A 26,981-nucleotide genomic window follows, 5' to 3' on the forward strand; every position below is an offset into this window, starting at 1 on the left:
ACGTTCGTAACGGGTGGCAGGGACAAAGTATCTAATCAAATTTTTAAAAAGGCTTTGTCTGAAAACTACGTTGAGCAGTTAAACAGAGAACCGACTCGTGGCGATAATATATTAGACATTCTGGTGACAAACAGACCCGAACTATTTGAATCAGTTAATGCAGAACAGGGATTCAGCGATCATAAAGCGGTTACTGCATCGATGATTTCAGCCGTAAATAGAAATATTAAAAAAGGTAGGAAGATTTTTCTGTTTAGCAAAAGTGACAGAAAGCAGATTACAAAGTACCTGATGGCTCAACACAAAAGTCTTGTCTCAAGTACAGATAGTGTTGAGGATCAGTGGACAAAGTTCAAAACCATCGCACAATATGCGTTAGATGAGTATGTGCCAAGCAAGATCGTAAGAGGGAAAAGAGCCACCGTGGTACAACAACTGCTGCGGAAACAAAGAGAACTTCACAGCAAACATAAACATAGCCAAAGCCTTGCAGACAAACAAAAATTACGCTAAGCGAAATGTAGTGTGAGGAGGGTTATGCGAAAAGCGTTCAATGAATTCGAAAGTAAAGTTCTATGTACTGACTTGGCAGAAAATCCTAAGAAATTTTGGTCCTATGTCAAAGCGGTAGGTGGATCAAAACAAAATGTCCAGACACTCTGTGACCAAAATGGTACTGAAATGAGGATGACAGACTAAAGCCGAAATACTAAATGTCTTCTTCCAAAGCTGTTTCACAGAGGAAGACTGCACTGTAGTTCCTTCTCTAGATTGTCGCACAGATGACAAAACGGTAGATATCGAAATAGACGACAGAGGGATAGAGAAACAATTAAAATCGCTCAAAGGAGGAAAGGCCGCTGGACCTGATGGGATACCAGTTCGATTTTACACAGAGTACGCGAAGGAACTTGGCCCCTTCTTGCAGGGATGTACCGTAGATCTCTAGAAGAGCGAAGCGTTCCAAAGGATTGGAAAAAGGGCACAGGTCATCCCCGTTTTCAAGAAGGGACGTCGAACAGATGTGGAGAACTATAGACCTATATCTCTAACGTCGATTAGTTGTAGAATTTTGGAACACGTATTATGTTCGAGTATTATGACTTTTGGGAATTAGAAATCTAGTCTGTAGGAATCAGCATGGGTTTCGAAAAAGACGGTCGTGTGAAACCCAGCTCGCGCTATTCGTCCACGAGTCTCATAGGGCCATAGAAACAGGTTCACAGGTAGATGCCGTGTTTCTTGACTTCCGCAAGGCGTTTGACACAGTTCCCCACAGTCGTTTAATGAACAAAGTAAGAGCATACGGACTATCAGACCAATTGTGTGATTGGATTGAGGAGTTCCTAGATAACAGAACGCAGCATGACATTCTCAATTGAGAGAAGTCTTCCGAAGTAAGAGTGATTTCAGGTGTGCCGCAGGGGAGTGACAAAGGACCGTTGCTATTCACAATATACATAAATGACCTGGTGGATGACACCGGAAGTTCACTGAGGCTTTTTGCAGATGATGCTGTGATGTATCGAGAGGTTGCAACAATGAAAAATTGTACTGAAATTCAGGAGGATCTGCAGCAAATTGACGCATGGTGGAGGGAATGGCAATTGAATCTCAATGTAGACAAGTGTAATGTGCTGCGAATACATAGAAAGATAGATCCCTTACCATTTACCTACAAAATAGCAGGTCAGCAACTGGAAGCAGTTGATTCCATAAATTATCTGGGAGTACGCATTAGGAGTGATTTAAAATGGAATGATCATATAAAGTTGGTTGTCGGTAAAGCAGATGCCAGACTGAGATTCCTTGGATGAATCCTAAGGAAATGCAATCCGAAAACAAAAGAAGTAGGTTACAGTACGCTTGTTCGCCCACTGCTTGAATACTGCTCAACAGTGTGGGATCCGTACCAGATAGGGTTGATAGAAGAGATAGAGAACATCGAACGGAGAGCAGCACGCTTCGTTACAAGATCATTTAGTAATCGCGAAAGCGTTACGGAGATGATAGATAAACTCCAGTGGAAGACTCTGCAGGAGAGACGCTCGGTAGCTCGGTACGGGGTTTTGTTAAAGTATCGAGAACATACCTTCACCGAAGAGTCAAGCAGTATATTGCTCCCTCCTAGGTATATCTCGCGAAGAGACCATGAGGATAAAATCAGAGAGATTAGAGCCCACAAAGAAGCATACCGACAATCCTTCTTTCCACGAACAATACAAGACTGGAATAGAAGGGAGAACCGATAGAGGTACTCAGGGTACCCTCCGCCACACACCGTCAGGTGGCTTGCGGAGTATGGATGTAGATGTAGATGCAGACATCTGGGATGCCTTAAACGTGCCTCTCTACCCTCTCATTAATAAAAAATCGGAATTGGCCATTGAAAGTGGCCTTAATATCCACAGGCACTTCATACGCCCAGTAATAAATTACGCGCCGACATGACTTATTAAGAAACTTCGGACGAAGCAAAGTAACGCGGCAAGAGGATGGTGTACGTCCCAGCCCGATTCCCGGCCTAATATCTGCACGAAGTTGCAGAAGAGCAGGAGGCAATGCAACGGATCGGGATGTCCGCTACGAATCTCTATGTTGAGATCAGGATATCGAAAAGCCGAAAAGGAATGACGACCGACACTGATAAAAGCGGCCAACAGGTAAACAACCCTATGAGAGGGAGACAGGTACTGTAGGCCACACGAGTAACGCAACCAGAAGGCACACTTACGCAGCGAGGTAACTACAAGCACGTCCAGAGAACGGAGCAGTCAGTGCACCCGTCATGTGAACATGGCGACACTGGGTGTTCTGACCAGGCGAAAGTACTTCCGTTCGGCCAAAACTTCGAGTTCCTTGACTGCTCTGGTAAATGGCTCATCACACTATAACACATGAAACATCAGTCAACTTTTTTAACATAAATGAACAAAATATTTATCTAACTCTGATAAGTGCAACTGTTACTGACTGTTGAAGCATCGCTTGGTGCACAGATTATCGAACTGTTCTCATGCAATACAGTGTTCGACATTCAAATGAACAAGTCCATGGGAGCCTTTATCTAGCTACGACGTTAGTCCCATGGTATCGCGTCAACTCCTCCAGGCGAGATCGCAAACTGGATCAGAGCTCTTGCTAGCCCGACACTATACTGACCTCTGGTGTGAGGGCGACGCTGCTCTGAGCGAGCTAATGTCCGTCGCATCGATTCACATTGCCAACTTTGGTGTAGCAACGCGATCTATGTACAACACCAAACAGGATCTCTATGTGCAAATTTCATTTAAATTTGTGAAACAGTCCTCTTCTTCTTCCTCGATAGCGCTACAGCCATTGGTGAGCCTTGGTATCTTCACAGATCTTCGTCCACATTTCTCGGTTGTTTGATGTTGTTCCACCCCTGGTCTCCCATACTGATGAGATCCACTATTACATCGTCAATCCGTCTTCTTCTAGGTCTCCCTTTTCGCCTACCTGAATGGATCACGCCTTTCATCATTTTCGTTGGAATTCTATCCTCTGTTATTCTCTCTACTTGTCCTACCCATCGTATTTGCTGTGATTTCACAATTTTTATTATGTCCCAACCTTATACTAACACTTGTAACTCTGAGTTGTAGCGTATTCTCAAGTCTTCTTCCTCCCTTACCGGACTATAGATTTTGCGTAGGTTCTTAGTGCATTTTTCTCATGTTCTGTCAACGTCCATACCTCCGACCCGTATGTGATAACTGTGCGGACTAGTGAGGTATATATTACCTGTTTTGTTTTCCTTGTAACATGGCTATTTCTGAGAAGTTTCATATTTGCGAAGTATTTCCTCCTTGCACTCTTTCCCTCATAGCCTTTCCAATACTGTTATCTTTTGTTATTAGAGCTCTCAAGAAGTTAAAAGAGGACAGTCGTTTGAAACATTTCCCATTGCTGTTTAGCTCTTTAGAGGTTCTTCAGGCCTCTTATTGTGACACTAGTTTATATTTTACTATGAGGCCAATTTTTAAGGCTTCTGTTTCCATTGCCCGGCATGTTCCTTAGAGTGTATTGATATTTCTTCCTATTATAGTAATGCCATCAGGTTATGCACGTATCTGGCTAGTTTTAATGAACATGGTACCTCTTTTGTTGACTTTATTTACTGCACTGTGTAGGGCTATATTGAATAGGGTAGTGGAGAGTCAATGCTTCCATTTGTTCTGCTAAGGACCTATGCTTTTGCTCTTGTCTCTGTCACTGTCACTCTGATTAGCCTTACTAGTTTAGCACATATACCAACTTCTTACAGCACTCTGTACAGTTCTTGCCGGTTTATGCTGCCAAAGGCTTGTTTGAAGTTGATAAGTAGAATATGCAGGTGTATATTATATTCATAGAACTTTTCCATCATTTGTCCTATCACAAATATTCGATCAGTTGTTCCTTTGTCCGGTCGAAAGCTACACTGCTATTCCGTATTATGTCTTCGGCACACTTCTCTACTCTTTCGTTTCATATAATTGTGATGATCTTATAAACTGTGCTTAGGAGTATTATACCTTTATAGTTTCCACATGCTGTTCTGTCACCTTCCTTATAAATGGGGATTATTCTTCCAGTTTTCCAATTATCTGGCGTAGTTTCTCTCTCCCATATATCTGATATTAATGTGTGCAGTTTCTTTACTACAGCCTCACCGGCAGTTTTTATTATTTCAGGGATTACGCTGTCTTCCCCAGGTGCTCGATTGTTTTTATGACTTGTGCACAGCCTGGGAGACCTCCTGTAGTGTTGGCTTTCTTGCCTCATTGGTATCACTGTCTACTCCTAGCTCCACCCTCCCGTGCAGCTGTCTCTTCATCTTCTAGGGTGATGCTTAGTGTACCTTTGGAATACTCTGCCCACCTTCCCGCCATCTTTTTTTACCTGCCTTGTCAGTTTCCCATTTTTACAGGAGCATACCATTATCTCTGGCTGGAATCTGTTCTTTATTTTGCCTTCAACATGATAGAACTTTATTATTTCACTCTGTTCCTTTAACTCCTCTAGTTCTTGAAATTTCTTCTTAGTCCACTCTCTTTTCTTTCTCTTGCACAGTCTGTAAGCTCTTCTCCTTAATTATCTATATTGTTCAACATTCTTTCTGGTTTCTCTCTGTAGCACTTTTCTTCTTGCCCTGTTCTTTTCCTCTACTGCTGACCTGCAATTTTTGTGAAACCATTCCTCGGTTCTTCTGATCCTTCTTATGCCTATTGTTTCTTCTGCAGCATCTTTAAAGGCTTTTTCAATCCTGCTCCATCTTTCGTCTACTCCTACTGCAGTCTCTATATTGCTCAACTTTCTGTTTAGTGTTACTTGGTATTTTTATAGTTCATCAGGGATTTTCAGTTTGTCAGTATTCCATTTCATCATCTTTCCTGTTCGTTAGTGACAGACTGATTTGATCACAAAGCGGTCTGAGTCACAATTTGGTCCTTTGCAGCTCCGTAGATCAACAACTGACGTGTAGTAGAGCGCGATCACCAAAATATGGTCATTCTTATCGACTACTCCATTGACTGCAGACTTCCAAGTACCCAGATGGATCCTTTTGTGTGGGAAGCAGGTACGTTTAATAATCATATTATTTCTTGCTACGAATTGGCGTAGTAAGTCTCCGTTCTCATTGTTTTATTCGTGTAGCGAATATTTTCCAGAAACTCTATATAGATATTCATTCCCCCCTATCTTAGCATTAAAATCTGCTGTTACTAGCATCAGGTCATATTTAGCTACTGCACACCATACTTTTTCCAAGTCTTCGTAGAACTGTTCTTTGCTTATATTCACTTTTTCCTCTGTTGGTGCATGTGCATTCGCTATTGATGTATTTTTAAATTTCCCTATTAGTCTGAGTCTGCACATCCTTCCATTTATGGGTTCAAATTGTAACAATCACACAACAAACAGATTAACATAATCTATATTCCAATTTCTAAATAGGTAATTCTCCTGGATATTCTGCCACAAATACGAACAACTGATTAACTCACTGTGTCCATTAAATTCCCTCGAGAACAATGGCTTTCAGTATTTTGTAACAAGCTAAGTCACTCAATAACAGGTAGAAGCTGCGATTGCTTCCTAAGTCCGCAAAGAATACTAAAAATTCGGTTGCAACTACTGATATTCTATTCACTTTGATAAATATAATAATCATTTTATATTGTTTTTAATGTGTTATGATTTAGGAACGCATTGTCAGACAGTATTTACCCCACGTGCTGTCATATGGAAAGCAAAATGTGGACAGCAGACATCAGATATAAAAAGAGAACAGACGTTTCACAGTAAGGCGATATAGAAGGATGATGAAAGTTAGATGATTAGATCAGAGAACTAATAAAGACATGATGAACTGTGTCAGTGAAAGAAAATCTTTATGGCACTAACTGCATAAAAAATGTTAATATCGTGCATTCTGAGGCGCCAGGTACTACTTATTTTAAAAATGGACCGGAGATTGGGGGGGGGGGGGGGGGGAGGGGCTGTACAGTGAGACCAAACAACTGCAGCCCAGGTGATCTCGATGCATTGGGTTTTAAGTTTATCATCAATAGCGATCTACAGGAGATGTTTCTGCACTCACTCTGGCTAACATAAGATTGTTTAACATTATAGCTGGGTTCTCATGCGAAATACATTCTATAAAACGAGTGTACATCGTGCAGTAACGACAATGTAGTAACCAGCGCACATGCAGCATACGACATGAGGAATGCTAAGTATGTAATAGACCACTGGAGGCAAAATTTACCCGAGAAAAATAAGTTGGTGTGTAAGTCGTGGCGATTATGTTCGGCGCGTTGGTACACAAGTTCCTATAAGTGCATTTATAAAAGTTTTATTTGTGTTTCTAGTATTGTACATATGATGACATCTTGAACTATACAATCTGAAGGTTATGAGTAACGCTGTTTATGAGTTAGAAAGCATAGCGTTAAACGAAAAAAAAATGAAAATCTGTATCATTTTGTGCTCTTTTGGTTTAATGGAGTGGTGAAGGCAGTCGCTGAAGTTCTAAGATTTGCACTGACTAAGGCCGTGTCCTACGTGGGCGACAGATGCGAGCAACACTGCGCGACAGCTTCAGGCGACAAAACACAACAGCAGGTGCAGTCATTGAAGTGTCGTAAGTGTTGTGTACATAGTTCCGCGTTGTCAGAGCGTACACAACTTTCCCACTAGAGCGTGCCCCACTAAGCACAACAACAGCAGGTGGAGCGCTCGTCCGTCTCCGCACTACGAGATGGCGCTGCCATAGAGACGGACCAAATTCTGCTTCCGCCGATCCGCGTATTAATATGTGACACAGTCAATGAGATTGCTGCTAACGTAGAACCTTTTCTCCTCGTGGATCACACTCTCGCAGTGATACATGAACGCGCGAGGTATTATAGCAAGCGTACAGACCTCTGATTAGTCAGTCTGCATTAGTCTGCATTTGTCTGTACCAGTCTATAGTCAAGTTTCAGTCTGCGCCTAATAAGATTATCATATTCCTGTACATAGCCATGAAGAGAAATGTATAGACACTTTGTCAAGTATCAGAGATATGTGAGAATAAGATTAACGTACCAATACCAAAGGAAGGTCAGATTGTCAATTGTAAATAGCATCTGGAACCAAGTTAAGTAATTTGTATGCTTGTTATTATTTTAACAAATGTGTGTGAAAATTAATCAAGTTCTGTTTAAAGTTGGTCACCGTCAATCTGCTACTCTAAGCGTGCAAGTGACACTTCTATCGCCTGACCTAACGGCAGAAGATAAACACGCCACGATAAGACCACGAGACATATTGCTGACGCTCACCTACTTCGTTAGAGCGACAAGTCATATAATCTGATGGTGTGTGTACTGAAGGTCTTAAAGTACGCACACCACACTAAGTGAGCGACATCTGTGTCGCTGCCTGTCTCCCGCTGCAACTGGCGACGTTTGAAATCAAACGTGTTTGAATCTTGTCACTGCAGCATGCGCGACACAGAGCGACAGCCACGTGTCTTCTTGGCAAAGCAGTGGAGTGGACGTGACGACAGCTATGAATTACTTAACATCCGATTTTAAGAAAACTATTTGCGGAAAAAATTTGAATCTTCCGCGACCTATAGCTTGATATCCTTAAATGATAAAGGTCAGAATTTATTTTCGTTATTCGTCATAGTTCCTGTGCTGCACTAAATTGAGCCATGGCTGCACGAAATTTTAAGAATTTGCAGACGTAAAATCACATTGTGTAGACTTTCCGTATAGTTCATTTAAGACCATACATTATTGCGAATGAAATGTAACCAATATATCTAAATTATATTTAAAGTTGATACCGGAATGATGTCTCTTTTCATTCTTGAGATATTGGTTGTTACATCCGCGAACAGGTCACTCGCGTCGCTTCGTAGCCTTTCCGACGCTTCGGGAATCAAGTGGTCGTAAAATCGTCGTATCTCATAAAAGGTTCAAGATATCGAAACGACGATTTTTGGAACTGATAGCTCGCGGAAAGGAATATTTTGTCATATGATTAACACTGGATACGTTTTTGTAAACGCGCGAGCAGAGCAAAAACAAGACTCCCTATAACTTACACCATGAGGTTTTGTCCAAATTTTCATAGGCAAACAAAGGGAGAGAAACAGGTAAACGGGGTATCAAAGAACTCCTGTTTGGTGTGATGGCTAATGGCTCAAATGACTCTGAGCACTATGGGACTCAACATCTGAGGTCATCAGTCCCCTAGAACTTAGAACTACTTAAACCTAGCTGACCTAGGTTTTTCCCCCGCTCCATCCGCGAGTGAAACACGAGAGCGAGTGACTACCAGCGGTACAAAGACCCTGCTGCGTGCACCATATGGGGCCCTGCGGACGAAGACGTAGACGACGTGTACACCAGAACCACTGAATTCCAAGTCAGACACTTATTTAGCCATCGAGCCATACTTTCAGCTCGTACCATTTTCTCTTTAAGTTAAAGTGGTCACAGTTCATTATCAAGGAGAAAACTCATCAGAGTGTGAGTGTAATATTTCTAAAAATTTAAAAAATATACGATTATGTCTTGCCCAGAAGCACAGACTATATTTGTGAATTTAAAATACTTGTAACATAACGTTAATATTGCTTTTACACAAACAGTATAATAAATTTTTTAATCACTTATAGATTTGAATCCAATAGCGACTCGTTTAATTGGTTTACATCACAATTAGTGAGCTGTTATAATTGTACAAAACGTTACAGTATGTAGAAGACAATTTTTGTCCAAATATTGTAATATATTAAAGATACATTTTACTACTTACAATTACTATGATACCACGCCTTGGTGCTTTTATGAGCCACTGGCAAGGCTCATCCCCAATAGTAAACTCTCCTGAAGTACCGGACAGAACAATGTCACACGTTGACACTGCAGTGCAGGCAGTGGCGCCTGTGAGAGTGTATCCTTCACGACAAGAACAGACAGTGTCATATCCAACAGTTTCACATATCTGTGAGCAGTTGCCATTATTTACCACACAACGGTCTTCCTGGGGTATTTCTGAAACAGGAGACAGTCATTCTGAAACAGCACAGACATATTCGGCCACGAAACTCAGATGAGTACCAGACATTCAGTTTCCTGCAAGTTGTTGAACTGTAAATATGCTGTATGAGACTAGTGTTGTACCTAATATTTCATGTAAGCTATAAAAATTTACCAGTGTTATCAATAATGAGTATTAATACAATATTTCTTAAATTGTATTAAAATATTTCTAAACCTGTATGATAATTATCACCTGCGAAAACGTACATTTTACTAAACAATTATAAATCAAATTGTTAATATTAACTTTGACACGCCTAAAAAACGTGGTACCTTCCAAACATATTTCAGGTCACTTGGCACAACGTTTCAAATATTTCTTCCGTTCAATTCTTCGTTTGAAATATTTAACAAATAAAATGATACAGGGGTAGTCTTATAACTACTTCAACATCGTAAGAAAATGCTTCAGAAAAGGAAATCCAGCACAGAAAAGCTAATCAATTCCAAAACAAGAAAAGTGATAAACTCTCTAAGTTCCGCCAGTATAATATGTAAGAGTACAAGACTTCTTTTACTTATGTATATACATGTAATTTCACTAAGAAAGTCGCTTTTAGATTAAAAACTATTAACTTTGCTTGAAGTTCATGTGCTCTGCAGTATCTACAATCAAAACAGTGTTGTAGTTCCTTTCACCTGGGGCATGAAATACCAGGGAGCGTGATAAGAAAGGGGACAGAGAGAGAGAGAGAGAGAGAGAGAGAAGAGCAAAGAAATTCACAAATCGGCTACTGTATTGAGCAGATGACTGTCGAAGACTGCAAGCGAAATGAAGTAGGCAGGATGTTGGTTTAATCAATTCTGCAAGATTAGTATAATGAGTCAGACAGTCAACAGTAGTGAATCTATGTATAAGACAGTGTACCCTGTGACTTTATGGGAAACACAAACTAAAGGTGGTATGTGCCCATTTAAGTGTGGGCAGTGTAACTGGTTGGGCGATAATGCTCTGTGAGCTCAATCTTCAATGGTGATATGTTTTAAATGTAGAAAGGCTGGGCATTAAGCCAGGGAATGCATATTCTACAACGTTAGAATATATGTATTTTGCTTATTAGAAGAATTCTTACAATATCCTTAAATAACAAAGGAGAGTTTGATTCATTTGGAGGTATGATTGTAATAATAAGATTATAGAAAAGTAAAGCAGAAGCGCTGTTGAGTGGGTGTACAGTAGGCGAGGTGCATGGCAGTCAGTCCAGACGTCATAAGGACGTCACATGACATGGAAACCAGAAATCTGAAATCATTATTCTGCAGTCCAAGTCTACGCTAACAGTTGTCCTTCTTAGTGAAACAGCCCCGTTTAAATTCCTTAATCGGGTTTTGTGTAATTTATCGAAGCCGCCAAACAGTTAATTCCAGAATGAGATTTTCACTCTGCACAGTTAATTATTGTGATTATATGACCGTGTGCTTAATAGATGAAAGGCTATCGGTTTTTCTGCTGTGGTTTCGGGGGTATTTCAACCGAGTGCAGCTGTTGTGAGACTGAATAGTGGAATGATTGAAAGTTTGTTTATTATTAAGGACCACAAAGGTTGCGATGTACAAACTGATATACACTCCTGGAAATGGAAAAAAGAACACATTGACACCGGTGTGTCAGACCCACCATACTTGCTCCGGACACTGCGAGAGGGCTGTACAAGCAATGATCCCACGCACGGCACAGCGGACACACCAGGAACCGCGGTGTTGGCCGTCGAATGGCGCTAGCTGCGCAGCATTTGTGCACCGCCGCCGTCAGTGTCAGCCAGTTTGCCGTGGCATACGGAGCTCCATCGCAGTCTTTAACACTGGTAGCATGCCGCGACAGCGTGGACGTGAACCGTATGTGCAGTTGACGGACTTTGAGCGAGGGCGTATAGTGGGCATGCGGGAGGCCGGGTGGACGTACCGCCGAATCGCTCAACACGTGGGGCGTGAGGTCTCCACAGTACATCGATGTTGTCGCCAGTGGTCGGCGGAAGGTGCACGTGCCCGTCGACCTGGGACCGGACCGCAGCGACGCACGGATGCACGCCAAGACCGTAGGATCCTACGCAGTGCCGTAGGGGACCGCACCGCCACTTCCCAGCAAAATAGGGACACTGTTGCTCCTGGCGAGGACCATTCGCAACCGTCTCCATGAAGCTGGGCTACGATCCCGCACACCGTTAGGCCGTCTTCCGCTCACGCCCCAACATCGTGCAGCCCGCCTCCAGTGGTGTCGCGACAGGCGTGAATGGAGGGACGAATGGAGACGTGTCGTCTTCAGCGATGAGAGTCGCATCTGCCTTGGTGCCAATGATGGTCGTATGCCTGTTTGGCGCCGTGCAGGTGAGCGCCACAATCAGGACTGCATACGACCGAGGCACACAGGGCCAACACCCGGCATCATGGTGTGGGGAGCGATCTCCTACACTGGCCGTACACCTCTGGTGATCGTCGAGGGGACACTGAATAGTGCACGGTACATCCAAACCGTCATCGAACCCATCGTTCTACCATTCCTAGACCGGCAAGGGAACTTGCTGTTCCAACAGGACAATGCTCGTCTGCATGTATCCCGTGCCACCCAACGTGCTCTAGAATGTGTAAGTCAACTACCCTGGCCAGCAAGATCTCCGGATCTGTCCCCCATTGAGCATGTTTGGGACTGGATGAAGCGTCGTCTCACGCGGTCTGCACGTCCAGCACAAACGCTGGTCCAACTGAGGCGTCAGGTGGAAATGGCATGGCAAGCCGTTCCACAGGACTACATCCAGCATCTCTACGATCGTCTCCATGGGAGAATAGTAGCCTGCATTGCTGCGAAAGGTGGATATACACTGTAGTAGTGCCGACATTGTGCATGCTCTGTTGCCTGTGTCTATGTGCCTGTGGTTCTGTCAGTGTGATCATGTGATGTATCTGACCCCAGGAATGTGTCAATAAAGTTTCCCCTTCCTGGGACAATGAATTCACGGTGTTCTTATTTCAATTTCCAGGAGTGTATATTTCCTACTAACACACGAATGCTGAGGCAGTTGCTACCTTCGCCTTACACGCCTAATTACGGTTATCTCTTTTTATTGATTGCTGATTTTCAGTACATCGTCACACGCAATGCTGATGGTTAACATTCCCAACAATCCTCACTGAAATCCATGGTTGTTGCTGGCTGACGCGAAACACGTAATTCGGCACTGGTACTTTTGGTTTCATATCACTCGCGGATCGGTATCGATGAGGGTCCACCCCACGACGATCAGGGGGCCGAACTCAATCGTCATATTCCGCTAAATGTCCTCGGCCACCATTCTTGCCTGTCTCTCCAGCAGTACTCGTCACTCGTCACTCTCCCATACTGCTCCGCACTCGACACTATGTCTCACTGCCTCCTGCAGCACTCGACAATCGGCTCCTGTCTGATATCGACCTGAGTGTCAGATACTAGCATCAATGCTTGTGAGATCACGGGTCCCTTACAATAGCCACATAATAATAGTTAAACTACCTTGGCTGTAGACAGTGTTCCAGCAACACACTTCCACGCCCATTTCACAACCTGTGTAGAGGTGGGAGTGTGAGCTTCCAGTTGGAGTTGGTGCACCCCTGGCACAGCATTGTGCAACACCCCAGTGCACTACAGTGGTCAGATGGATTTCCGTATGCCATGGCCAAATTCTGCTCTTCCTCCGTCACCTATGTGACCGAATTCAAGGGCCTATCGCAATTAAGACTGCCGGTAGACCTGATGATAGTGGGGCTCTAGCCAATGCCAGCAAGAGGGGATCACGTCTAGGGCGACATGATCTAGTCTCTGGACGTCTTCTAGCAGTCATACACGCGCCTCGCTGACAACTGGGAGAAACCGGCTTCCCAGCACGTGCAGCTGCTGTCCGCTGTACATGTGACGTCAGTCCTGCACCGCTGCCACTTCACTCGGGCAGTACCCAGCCTCCGTGCATACTCACACTTCCAACTGGTGCGAGATTTGCCCAGGTAGCAACTGCTGCTTGGAGATCTACGCACACCAGTGAGTCGCTGCCATCAATCTCTGCATCGGCGTCTTACCAAATAAAGAGTGTTATTGCTAACTGAGCCCTGCTGATGTCGTGACAACAAAGGAGCCGGGATCACACAGCGCCACACTGAGACAAACGTCCTGGCATTTGACAGCACCTGCACCTCTGACTCTCTCACACTTGGTGGCAGAAGAACGCCAGTTACGACATGCACCACTGCTGAACAGCAACCAGCATCGTCATCTCAACGTGATCTGTGACTTTTCCCGTGCTATTCTGTGGAAAGTGTCTAATAACATGGATTGGACGGTTGAGTGTGAGGTGAGACTTGTGAAGGTGCACCCAGTCAGCGACTTAAGTGACTTTATGGTCAAGCTAAAGAAACTGACCTTGGTTTTCGCCAAGTTAGGTGTGGGAAGTGTAATTAGTTGGACAAAATTGCTCCATGAACCCAATCTTCGGTGGTAATCTGAAGGCCAGAGCATTAAGTCAGGGAATGTAAGGCATTCATGTGGTTAACGCTCGGGAGTAAGGACCAGAAGTTTTATAATGAAGGATGGAATATTGTTATTGCTGTTACGTCCTTTTCCTGTCGTATTTACGATGAGCAAACCAGACATATGGAGGGTTACCAGCATGGAAGCATTTAAGCCTTTGCTAGGGCGTGTGACACAAATGCTGCCAGTTACAAGTGACTTGCATGATGAGTTTGATGTATTAAGAGAGGAGACGTCTTCATGGATTATGTCAGCACTGTCCTAGCTGCCCCTACTGTTACTGTAGTTTCTCCTCCAGTGAGCTAAGTGCGCGATAACAAGGGGTTTCTTACCGCTGACGTCAGATGTTCTAAATACGTTGAGTCAGGCCTCGTATAGCGTGGTTGCCGACAGGTGCAGTGTAGGAATTGTGGAAGAATGGGGCACTGCGGACGAGTTCGTAGTCAGAGTAGGGGGCGTGATACAAAGGCACGGAATGGAATGGTAAACTGCTGTTACATGCCAATGGGAACTGCAGGGCCGCCAAGCAGCGCCTCCAGTGCATTTCAGCACAACTAAAACGTGTGCATAGCTGGAAGCTGTCTTAACTGAATTACTGGACCAAATAGAACAGAAGTTATTGGACATATGTCTGGGAAGTTAGGAATTCATAGAAAAGAAGCGGTTAAGCCCACCATGATGGCCAACCGCCGTGGCCGAGTGGCTCTAGGCGCTTCAGTCTGGAACCGCGCTCCTGCTATGGTCGCACGTTCGAATCCTGCCTCGGCCATGGATGTGTGTGATGTCCTTAGGTTAGCTAGGTTTAAGTAGTTCTGGGTCTAGGAGACTGATGACCTCAGATGTTAAGTCCCATCGTTCTTAGAACCATTTGAACCACCATGATGTAAGTTACGTCGAGATGTTGATAGAGGCTTGGATTCGCTTTGGCGATATTGGATTATCAGGTAGGGACCAAGGGTTACCAGGAATGATTGGACTCATATACACGATGGTTACTATGATACGGTAGGGTTAGGTTGCGTAAATGAACACCGTACTGAAATTGACCTAGGACAACCTATAGTGAATCTTGAAAGGACAGCACATCATGTAGGGGAAACAATTTTCAGTGTCATGCTGCTGGAAGGTTTGTGCATCGCTAAAGGTATACGAATTACGCAGTATGGAAGGCAACTAAGGATTAGTTTGTGTAGTGAAGTACTGCAAGATACTGGAAAACTATTGTGGGAAAGCATAGGGACTGATTTGTTGGGTAACACATGTTATAAGTAGTTTTGACACTGAAAGAGTGTAATCAATGGGATAAAGCGTGGTGTTATCCATGAAGGAGTGTTGTACACGTAGAGGAGGTAGACGGTGAGCAGCCAGTGCCCATTGCAATAAATACACTTGAGGAAAACGACATGGACTTGTCCAGGAGATTTGGGAGTAACATGGTATGGGTAGGCTAAATTCGGACCCTAACCTTAGGCGAGTCACGAGTTTAACTGTATTACAAGAGAAAGGCAAACACTTGGAAGGAACGGAAAAATTAGCACTGTAGGAGATGTTACAGAATAAAACCTTCACTCTTCAGTAGAGTGTGCGCTGATATGAAACTTCCTGGCAGATTAAAACAGTGTATCAGACAGAGACTGGAACTCAGGACCTTTATTTTTTGCGGGCAAGTGCTCTACTGACTTGCCTGCGAAAGGCAAAGGTACGGAATTCCAGCCTTCGTCTGACACGCAGTACTACTCTGCCAGGAAGTTTCATAGTTGTTGCTAGAGTTTCAGTTTAACCCTTGTGGGTCTTTTGATGGATTCTTCTCGGGTTATTAGCCGAGTGGTGGGGTTATTAGCCGAGTGGTGGCGTCGTCTTGTCCCAACGTTTGGAAGAGTTTCGTACCCATCATATTCTGGCGAAGTGTCGGGATGCTGCTCTCTCTCACACGTTTTAATTTCCCGTGAATGGGGAAGTGTATGGAGGAGTTTAAGCCTGTTGGTTTTTGCTCCACAATGTGTGTTATGTGTGTGTGATTATCTTTGATTGTTTTTGCTGTCTGTGTATTGTGGTGGTGTTCTGATGGTGTCTTGTACTAGCTTGAGGTTGGCGAAATGTTGGGTATTTTAAGGATTAAGGATTGGTATTAGGACTTGTAGATTTTCTGATTTTTTTCTTCGACTTAGTCTTCCAAGATCGTCATAGGGCATTTGTGTTTATCACGGGACATGTCATACCGACCTAAGGAGTGAATGAGGTTATTTCCAGATATGGAAGATCTCTTGTGGAAAGCCCTTGCCAGAACTTGAAAACTTTCTTTGCGGAGGGGTATTTCGGCAGCGGCGTGTAGATCGTCGGTGGGGAATCCCTTAGGTAGATGCAGTGCCCACTTGAGGGCGTGGTTAAGCAACCTCTGGAGTTTGTCCAGATGCTGCTTCACAGCGTATCGCCAGACGGGGCATGCATGCTCCATTACTGGCCGTATAAGGCCTTGATAGACATTTAGTCCTATACAGCAGGGAAGGGATGTGGTTGCATTGACGACAGGGTATAGGATGGACATTCTGGAGGGGACCTTCCTGTGGATCTCGTCTATGTGGGGTTTCCAAGTTAGTCTTGAGTCCAAGGCTACGCCGAGGTACTTGGCAAATCTGCGGCAGGGGAGTCGGGTTGCATGTAGGTGCAGGTGAAAGGGGGCGGAGGGAGGGGGGGGGGGGGTGCGCTGAGAGAGTCGACGCCTCCCGAGTCCCTGCATGATCAGCACAGCCTGTGTCTTTTAGGGATTGGTGATGATGTGACAGCGACAGGCCCAGGTTTCTGTGTCGTCTAAACCCCTTTGTAGCCTATGAATGACGAGGTCCTTATTCACATTACGAGTGTAAAAGGCGGTGTTGTCACCATACTGTGCGGTGTGCACCAGGTGGACCGTGAGAGGGACTGCAGTGAACAGACTGTACAAAAAGGGCCCCAGGACCGATACCTGTGGTACCCCAGCATGAATACGCCTTTTGGTGGAGGTGGCTGTTTCTACCTTGACAGAGAAGGTTCTATTCGTGAGGCAGTTTTGGAATAACCTGACTACACTCCCTGTCAACCTCTGTATGTATAACTTATATAATAGCCCTTTATGCCATACTGAGTCGAAGGCATTGGCTACGTCTAGTAGCACTATCCCGCAGTAGCCTCTGTGGTTGAAGCCCTCCGTGGCTGCTTCAACCATTCTCATGACCTGTTGTGAGGCAGAGTTGTTCTGCCGGAACCCGAATTGGAAATCCGGCAGAATTTGCTCTCTGGTAATATGTTCTTATATGGGTCTTAGCAGAAGGAGCTCATAGATCTTGCTGAGAGTTGGCAAGAGGCTAATCGGCCTGTAGTGCTGCGGGAATAGAGGGTCGTTCCCTGGTTTGTGTATCGCGACCACTTTTGCATGTTTCCAGCAAGCTGGGAACTCGCGGGATCGAGTAATTTCGTTGAGGACGTTCGAGAGGTGTGTGATCGCTGTGGGTGGGAGTTATTTGACTAACTGGTTTGTGACACTGTCGTGCCCTGGCGCCTTTTTTGTGGGGAGGGACCTAATTACTCTTGCCACGTCTTCAGGGGCAAGAAGTATGGGTTCGTCCTCTGGGTCCTCCTCAGCGTAGAGGAAGACAGCCAGTTGACGACTGACTACCTCTTCGTGCTCTTCATCCTGGGGTTCTGCCGCTTTAAACTGCTTCTCGAAGGAGTCGGGGCTGTAGACCAGTCCCCGCTCGCCGTGCAGTGGTGGCATCCCAGCACGTCTTTTTGTGAACTGCTTGGTTGTTTGCCATAGTGTATGATCGTCTCCTTTGAGAGCTGTGAGGCGGTTTTGCCATTGCTGGTTTCTGTGCTCATTGAGCGCTACCTTCAGTTCTCTCTGTAGACGATTGAGCAGCCTCCTGGTGGCCTGATTTCTGGTGATCTTCCACTTTTTTGCCACTCTGTTCTTATGTCGAACTTGAGCTAGCAAATGCTCCGGGAGTTGTACTTGTGGGGGCAGGGCGTCTCTTTGTGGGGGAGCGGCATCTTCCGCTGCCTGCAAATTGGTGCCTGTTAGGTCTTGTAGCGCTTGTTCTACTGTTTCGGCAGTAGGTACCGAAGAGCGAGCGATATCAGAGGCGACAGTTTCTTGGTATCGCTCCCAGTCTGTGCATTTGTAAGACGTCTGGTACCGTGGAAGTGCTACCCATTCTCACAAATCGACTTCTAGAATAGCTGGTTTGTGGTTGGAGGACATTCTGGTGATCGTCCTTGGAGCCACAAACCCCGCGATCCTCCTAGTGAATCCTATGTCTAACACATCGTACGTACCTCCATTTCTTCTTTTTTTTTTGTGAAGTGGTGGTTATGCGCTAGTCGTTGCAGCTTGGAGCCTGCTCTGGAGGTTACTCTAGAGTTCCAACCTGGGCGTTTGGCATTTAAGTCGCCTCATATTATGAGTTTGCCTTCAATTTGCCCTAGAGCAGCTATGTCTCCCTCGTCTAGCTCGTCGTGTGGGAGTCGGTTAATTCCACCACCACTCCTTCGATTTTATTGGTAGCTGGTAAGAATACCTGGTGGTGGGGATCCCTCTTTTGATGTATATGGCCACTCCTCCACCTTGGGTTGGCCCGTGTTTACAGTAGCTACTGTAGTTGGGAATGTCGCTTTTATTCCCCGTTTTAGGTGCATCATGCACGAGACTCAAAGGGCCATAGAAACAGGTTCACAGGTAGATGCCGTGTTTCTTGACTTCCTCTAGGCGAGCGATACTGTTCTCCACAGTCGTTTAATGAACAAAGTAAGAGCGTACGGACTATCAGACCAATTGTGTGATTGGATTGAAGAGTTCCTGGGTAATAGAACGCAGCATGTCATTCTCAATGGAGAGAAGTTTTCCGAAGTAAGAGTGATTTCAGGTGTGCCGCAGTGGAGTGTCGTGCGTCCTTTCCTATTCACAACATACATAAATGACCTGGTGGATTACATCGGAAGTTCACTGAGGCTTTTTGCAGATGATGCTGTAATATATCGAGAGGTTGTAACATTGGAAAATTGTACTGAAATGCGGGAGGATCTGCAGCGAATTGACGCATGGTGGAGGGAATGGCAATTGAATCTCAATGTAGACAAGTGCAATGTGCTGCGAATACATAGAAAGATAGATCCCTTATCATTTAGCTACAATATAGCAGGTCAGCAACTGGAAGCAATTAATTCCATAAATTATCTGGGAGTACGCATTAGGAGTGATTTAAAATGGAATGATCATATAACGTTGATCTTCGGTAAAGCAGATACCAGACTGATATTCATTGGAAGGATCCTAAGGAAATACAATCCGAAAACAAAGGAAGTAGGTTACAGTACGCTTGTTCGCCCACTGCTTGAATACTGCTCAGCAGTGTGGGATCTGTACCAGATAGGGTTGATAGAAGAGATAGAAAAGATCCAACGGAGTGCAACGCGCTTTGTTACAGAATCATTTAGTAATCGCGAAAGCGTTACGGAAATGATAGATAAACTCCAGTGGAAGAGTCTGCAGGAGAGATCCACAGTAGCTCGGTACAGGCTTTTGTTGAAGTTTCGAGAACATACCATCAACGAAGAGCCAAGCAGTATATTGCTCCGTCCAACGTATATCTCGAGTAGTGACCATGATGATAAAATCAGAGAGATTAGAGCCCACACAAAAGCATACCGACAATCCTTCTTTCCACGAACATTACGAGACTGGAATAGAAGGGAGAACCGATAGAGGTACTCAAGGTATCCTCTGCCACTCACCGTCAGGAGGCTTGCACAGTATGGATGTAGATGCAGATGTCGATGGAGAACTCCTTCATGAGTTTTCTGACCGCGACCTCTTGATTAACAATGCCATCTGCATTAAAGACGCATATTATCAGGCCTTGGATATTTGGTCGTCTATCCATGATGGTGTTTTGAAACTACTGAGGAAGTCGCAGAGGGGAGTGACTGCTGGACTGTTGCCTAAAGGGCAACGAGGATCTGAGTGTTCTGGCTCTGGGCCTCCCTGGATTCCTTCATCATTTCCATGACGAGGTTCATGGTCTGGACCATGCTGCCTAACAGTTCATCTGAGGGGATGGAGTGTGTCTGGGGTTCTCTGGAGCCTCCTCTGTCTTGGTGCACCTGGTCGTCGTCGTGTTTTTCCCGCTTCCTGTGAGTGTGTCTGGTGTCGCGGTGACAGGGCTTGCGCCGTTTTCTCGACGTTTCCGTGGCTCTTTGGTGGAGAGACCACTTCTGCCTATGTTGCCCTTGGAGTGCCAGGCCTTGGTTTTATCCAAGTTCTGTCTGTGTGTGTCCTCCTGTTTTGCTCTCTCTGTGTGGTCCGATGGGGCGGCTGTGTCTTGTTTTCGTGTGGGGGGGGGGGGGGGGGGAGGCGGCCTTCTGTGTGGGTTTTGTGGACCTCACAGCCTCGATACCCTGCCGTGTGGTTTTTCCCACACAGCGCGCACCTTACCTGTGGGTCCATGTGTTTTACTGTGCAAGTCCTAGTGTCGTAGGGGTTCCGCGCATTTTCTTCAGCGCACAGGCATCTGGCAGTGGGCAGCAAGTCACCCAGTCCCTGAAACCTGAAGCACTGCACCACCTTGTTCTTGCGGCGGAGCGGCTCTGTGGTGACAGGGACTGCCAGAACAGCTTTTATCTCTCTCCTGTTCTGCAGTATGTCCGACAGAGTAACCTGGAATAGAGGCCACTTACTCCCTGCCAGATTTTTACCCATCTGCACTGCTGTTTTGACTACAAATCACTGGGCTGTCATGTCTGTCTTGACTGCCTGGGCCGAGAGCCGTCTGAGGAGGTCCCTAATGACATTGCTTTGGTTTCTTGTCTTGGTGGTGGAGAACGTATAATGGTGCATATTTTTGTCTGTGACGGCCACTTTAATGGTGTTGTAGTTTTCTATGTTGCATAGAGTGATCTTTATTTTGTTCCCTCCCCCCCCCCCCCCCCCCCCCTCCCTGTTGGTTTTGCTGTAACGTTGTCCGCTTTGAGCTGTGTTTTGATCATGTCGTGGAGTTCCTCGTAGTTGCAGGGAAACTCCGCGACGATCGGTGGGAGGCGGTGTGTTGTGTGATTCTGTGCTGTTGTTTCTTGTGTTTCGTCCGACACATCAGCCACGACCTGAAACCTGTTCGGGGTGGGTTCCATTCCACGAGCAGGTGCAAGTCTCGGCTGGTGAAAGTTTTTCTCGCCAGCACAAAGCCCTCTGAATCCTCACCAGTTTCCTGGTTCCCTTCCAGCGTAGCGGTTTCCTGGTTCCCTTCCAGGGCGAGGACAGGCGCTAATGGTGGCTCAGGAACTATGGGCTCCGCAGGGTAGGGGGGGATTTGGGTTCGTGGGGTAGGATTCCTGCTATCTTTTTATGTTTCTCTTTCCTATCCTTCTTTGCATGCCACTACTTCGTGGACGTGCTCTTGAGTGGGGGGGGGGGGGGGATTTGAGGAACTGGAATTCTGTGTTCTGCGTATCTATACAGCTGCTTGGCCGTTGTCCGCTTCTGTAGGCCGGCCAATCACCGCGACGATGGTAGTGGGGGGCCGCGGCGCTGCCTGGCGTCCAGACCCGGTGGCTGACCACTCTGTCTGCAGATGCCGCTGCCTTCAGATCAGAGCGGTCCTGACGTATTTTGTCAATTGCGGGATTCCACGCTGCACTGAGCTGAAAACCGCTATCCCTGTTTACTAAATTATTGTGCAGACGTATCTCCACTGCCTCTTTGAAGATCGAGTCCCAGAAACCGTTGTTGCTTCACAGCTTCTTCGTTTTTTCGAATTCGAAGATGTGTCCCTCCTCTGTCCTAGTTGTACGTTCCTGATGTGCTCAGTACAGCGCTGTGAGATACACCGCTGTGTCTGTCCGACATATTCCATCCCACATTCACACTCAATACTGTAAATGCCTGGCATCTGCAATCCTGGCTGGTCTTTAACTTTTTGCGGTGCGCGAAAGATGGTCGTTATTTCGTGCTTCTTTATTATTCTTGCAATCTTGGCTGTCGGCGGTCCATCAAACGGCAGAAACGCAACACGTTTTGCTTCGGCTTCTTCTGATTTATGCAGAACATACAGCATACCTCAAGGGTACAGCATCGCTCCTCTAGCTAACGCACTGTGAGCCATAGGCTCCCGCTTGCACGGGAGTACAAACAGAAGTGTTTTGCGGCTCTGTTTTTATTAAGACACTGGCGGGCACTTGCGATGAGGTCTCAGCACAAACGGCACTTGGGACAATTTGCATGGCGTCGCCTGGCAGAATTGTCGTGTCTTCTACGACAAGAGGCGCGTTTTCTTGTTGCCGCGGGCAGCGCCGCCGGCCGTTTCGAGCGCTTTGGCTGCCGCAGAGTTGGTCTGTGCCCCCCCCCCCCCACCCCCCCATGAAAACAGAGAAAAAGTAGGCCAGGACCTGGAAGCAGGCCGCTGAACCACGGAAAGGTTTTCCGCCGCCCCCATACAGAATTCCGCGTCTGCTGTCGTTCTATTAGGGTCAGCAATGCAACCGGAAAACCCAATGGTGACAAAAAAAGTTGCAACTGACAATCACCTGGTAGCAAGCCCCCTTTCCGCTCCTGACATGGCAAGTAAACACATTACACAAACAAACAAATTGTCGGTATTTGCGATCCCCCCTCCCTCCCCTCTCCTCAGCTCTCTCCTCCTTGCTAACGGCTGTGACTGACTTGCCGAACACATCTTCAACCTAAATGGCATGGCAGGCAGAAGTCCAGTCAACCGACTAAAATCCTTCCCAAACCCACAACTGCTACCTAACCCTCTACCCGATCCCAGTTCCTCAAATCCCCCCCACTTAAGTCCACCTCATCCAAACAGCGGCGTGCAAGGAAAAACAGGAAGGAGAAGCACTATGAGAGAAAGAAGCACTCCAACACCCCCACTCCAACCACTCCATCACCCTGTGAGGAACCTGCGCCCCCGACAGCACCTGTCGTCGCCCTGAGAGAGGACCAGGAAACAACCGTACTGGAAGGGAACCACGTAACCGGGCAAGACTCAGACGGTTTCGTGCTGGCAAAGAAAACCTTTCGCCAGCCGAGGCTTCCGGCTGCTCGGGGAGTGGAACCCACCCCGAACAGGTTTCAGGAGATGGCTGATGAGCCAGAGACACCACATGACACAACATCACAAACACAAAATTAGGTCACCCACCACCTCCCTCTGATCGTCACAGAGTTTACTCAGAATTATGAGGAACTCTTTGAGATGTTAAAAACAGAAATCGGGGGAGGAAATTTCCAGGCAAAACCTGCTGGTGGTGATAAAATCAAAATAACAGTACGCACACTTGAGCACTCCACCTTCACCTAAACGGAACCCAACTCCCCTGGCGTAGAACCGCCAAGCACCTTGGCGTAACCTTGGACTCTCGTCTTACGTGGAAACCCCACATAGACAAGGTCCACAGGAAGGTCTGCGCCAGAATGTCCATCCTATACCCTATCCTGAACTCAACCAGCTCCCTTCCCCTGCCCAGTAGCAGTAAATGTGTACCAGGCCCTGATCCGGCCAGTAATGGAATATGCGTGCCCTGCCTGGGGATTCACGCTAAAGCAGCACCTGGACAAACTCCAGAGGCTGTAGAACCGCGCCCTCAGGAGGCCACTGCATTTACCTCTTGGATTCCCTACAGACGATCTGCACGCCGCAGCCGAAATCCCACTCCTGAGAGAGCGTTTCCAAGATCTGGCAAGGGCCTTCTATGAGGGTTCTTCCAGATCAGGAAACGCCCTCATCCACTCCCTAGGTCGGTATGACACGTCCTGCGACAAGCACAAGCGCCCCATGACGATTTTCGACCATTAAGTCGAAGAGAAAATCCCAATATCCAATCCCAAATCCTGCTCTTACCCATATAACACCAAAAATCTCGCCAACCTCAGGCAAATACCAGACACCAACAGAACAGTCATCACATATCACAGACACCAAAAAAATCATACACACACGTACACACGGGAGTAAAAGCCGAAAAGCTACAAACTCCTCCTCACACTTCCCCAAAGAGGGGAAAGTGCAAGATGAGAGCAGCAGCACGGCATACCGACGACACTCTCACTCAGGCTGCGGAAGTGAGCTGATCGCTGCACGGTAAGTGCTAGCTCCTCAGCATGTATGGACGACGCGGAAAGGAAGGCAAAGCCGCCACCCTGCTGCAATTGCTGGGCCTCGTGCTCGGTGCATCAGAAGACGGGGGATGCAAGAAGACGGGGGAGCGGAAGGAGCAGTGCTATCGCTGCCTAAAACTTGGCCATGTTGCCAAGTATTGTCGTAAACCGGTGGCGTGCCTTCGGTGTGAGCAAGCACACGATTCGCGCCACTGCACCAAGAAGGACGCCACACGCTGCTGCGCCAATTGTGGCGGCGCTCATGCGGCGAATTACCGCGGCTGCAGCTACATAAAGAGCTGGAGTCGCGGTGATAAAGCTAGATGGAGACACAAGACCACCAAGAAGGCGGATACAGTTCTTGCGACCCCCGCCTTTGGCGGATCCGCGGTGGCCAATGACGTGCCTGTCCCACCGGACGCAGTAAGCGAGGCGTGCGCCAGGGTCCGCGCCGCCGCCGACGAAGAAATTGCTGCCCCCAAACCCGCAATGGCGGAAGAGAGGGCAACACTCCGAGCCGAAATAGCCGAGGCTCGGCAGCTGGTGCACAGTCTCCATGATGCACTGGCCAGCCAGCCCCAGCCACCACAGAAGAAGGACGCTGACACGCAGACTGCCGCCCCCGTGGGTAGTAATGCAGGAAGCCACGAGGATGGAAACGCAAGACGCAGCCGCACAGACAATCGTCGCGGCGAAGAACAAGGCAACCCAGGTGATAATGGAGGAGGCCCCTTGCCCCCTCTCCAAGACGCAGCTGCAGAAGATAGTGTCCATTCACTTGGACACTCTTAGGTCCTACAACGCCCGCACTCCTCTCACACCTATCGAGTGCGAAGTTCTCGTCGCATCTACAAGCCGAGAACGCAAGCAGAGAACAAGGGACGAGGACCGCCGAAGCCGCCAGCTGGGAGGATGTGACAGATCCTCAAGTGTCACAAGCACACACATACAAGAAGAAGAGAAACGATAAGAAAATGTACCCAGAAGCCAGTAGGATTTAGAAGGACTCTCCTCCTTACCGCGCCCGGCACCCATCACCATCATCAACAATTCGCCATGTCAGTCGTTGACTGGCAGTCCCAGGTGTCAACAGGGCCAGTCAAGTAAAGGCCCCTAGCCAACGCATCGCTGTTACTTATGTATGCTACCGCCTGTCCTCGACCGGCAATCATTAGTACCCACTACGCATTACTGTGCCAGTTATTCCTAAACGTCCCAGAAAACTTTAACCCATAGGTGAGTAAATGTCCGACGACAACAGACTCCTCCTTAACATCCTCAAGAAGAGGAATTCAAGTGCGAAGCAGCAGTACTATGTGGGGACATGGTAGCTATCACAAATTAACAAGTGGACAAAGAGTCTCAGGCCATGGTAAATAATTGGTTGTTGAAGTTTAGAGTTCCAGAGACACTGATAATGGATCAGTTCATCAATTTAATGTCAGAGTTAGTGAAATAGCTTTGTCTTTTGTTACATTTCTGTACTTTAAGGCCAAGTGCATTGCATCCATATGTGAATAGGAGAATAGAGTGAGGTTATTAAACATTAAGGGAGATGTTAAGTCATTGTGTAAATAGTCATTGTAACTATTTGTATTCATGGTTACCATATGTAAGGTTAACGGTAGTTTGTGCCAATCACCATATACAGCGTGTGTCAAAAATGACCGGTACATTTGAAACGGCAATAAAAACTAAACGAGGAGCGATAGAAATACACCGTTTGTTGCAATATGCTTGGGACAACAGTACATTTTCAGGCAGACAAACTTTCGAAATTACAGTAGTTACAATTGTCAACAACAGATGGCGCTGCGGTCTGGGAAACTCTATAGTACGATATTTTCCACATATCCACCATGCGTAGCAATAATATGGCATAGTCTCTGAATGAAATTACCCGAAACCTTTGACAACGTGTCTGGCGGAATGGCTTCACATGCAGATGAGATGTACTGCTTCAGCTGTTCAATTGTTTCTGGATTCTGGCGGTACACCTGGTCTTTCAAGTGTCCCCACAGAAAGAAGTCACAGGGGTTCATGTCTGGCGAATAGGGAGGCCAATCCACGCCGCCTCCTGTATGTTTTGGATAGCCCAAAGAAATCACACGATCATCGAAATATTCATTCATGAAATTAAAGACGTCGGCCGTGCGATGTGGCCGGGCACCATCTTGCATAAACCACGAGGTGTTCGCAGTGTCGTCTAAGGCAGTTTGTACCGCCGCAAATCCACGAAGAATGTACTTTTTAAGGATGCAGGGACGATGGGACGCCAACATGGGGCTTTTCGGTTCCCCATATGCGCCAGTTCTGTTTATTGACGAAGTCGTCCAGGTAAAAATAAGCTTCGTCAGTAAACCAAATGCTACCCACATGCATACCGCCGTCATCAATCCTGTGCACTATATCGTTAGCGAATGTCTCTCGTGCAGCAATGGTAGCGGCGCTGAGGGGTTGCCGCATTTGAATTTTGTATGGATAGAGGTGTAAACTCTGGCGCATGAGACGATACGTGGACGTTGGCGTCATTTGGACCGCAGCTGCAACACGGCGAATGGAAACCCGAGGCCACTGTTGGATCACCTGCTGCACTAGCTGCGCGTTGCCCTCTGTGGTTGCCGTACGCGGTCGCCCTACCTTTCCAGCACGTTCATCAGTCACGTTCCCAGTCTGTTGAAATTTTTCAAACAGATCCTTTAGTGTATCGCTTTTCGGTCCTTTGGTTACATTAAACCTCCGTTGAAAACTT

At 46.5% G+C, this 26,981-nt stretch overlaps 1 protein-coding gene across 3 annotated transcripts in view; it reads right to left on the reverse strand.

Moving 5' to 3' along the window:
• The window catches only part of LOC126278137 (uncharacterized), a 500,725-nt gene that overhangs the window by 348,165 nt on the left and 125,579 nt on the right, over positions 1 to 26,981 (reverse strand). For all 3 annotated transcript variants that reach the window (XM_049978028.1, XM_049978029.1, XM_049978027.1), the window contains exon 6: positions 9,322 to 9,560. In XM_049978028.1, coding sequence (XP_049833985.1) covers positions 9,322 to 9,560 — 239 coding nt within the window. The remainder of the gene's footprint in view (positions 1 to 9,321; positions 9,561 to 26,981) is intronic.

The sequence above is a fragment of the Schistocerca gregaria genome, chromosome 6 (assembly GCF_023897955.1).
Source record: "Schistocerca gregaria isolate iqSchGreg1 chromosome 6, iqSchGreg1.2, whole genome shotgun sequence".
NCBI classification, from domain to species: domain Eukaryota; kingdom Metazoa; phylum Arthropoda; class Insecta; order Orthoptera; family Acrididae; genus Schistocerca; species Schistocerca gregaria.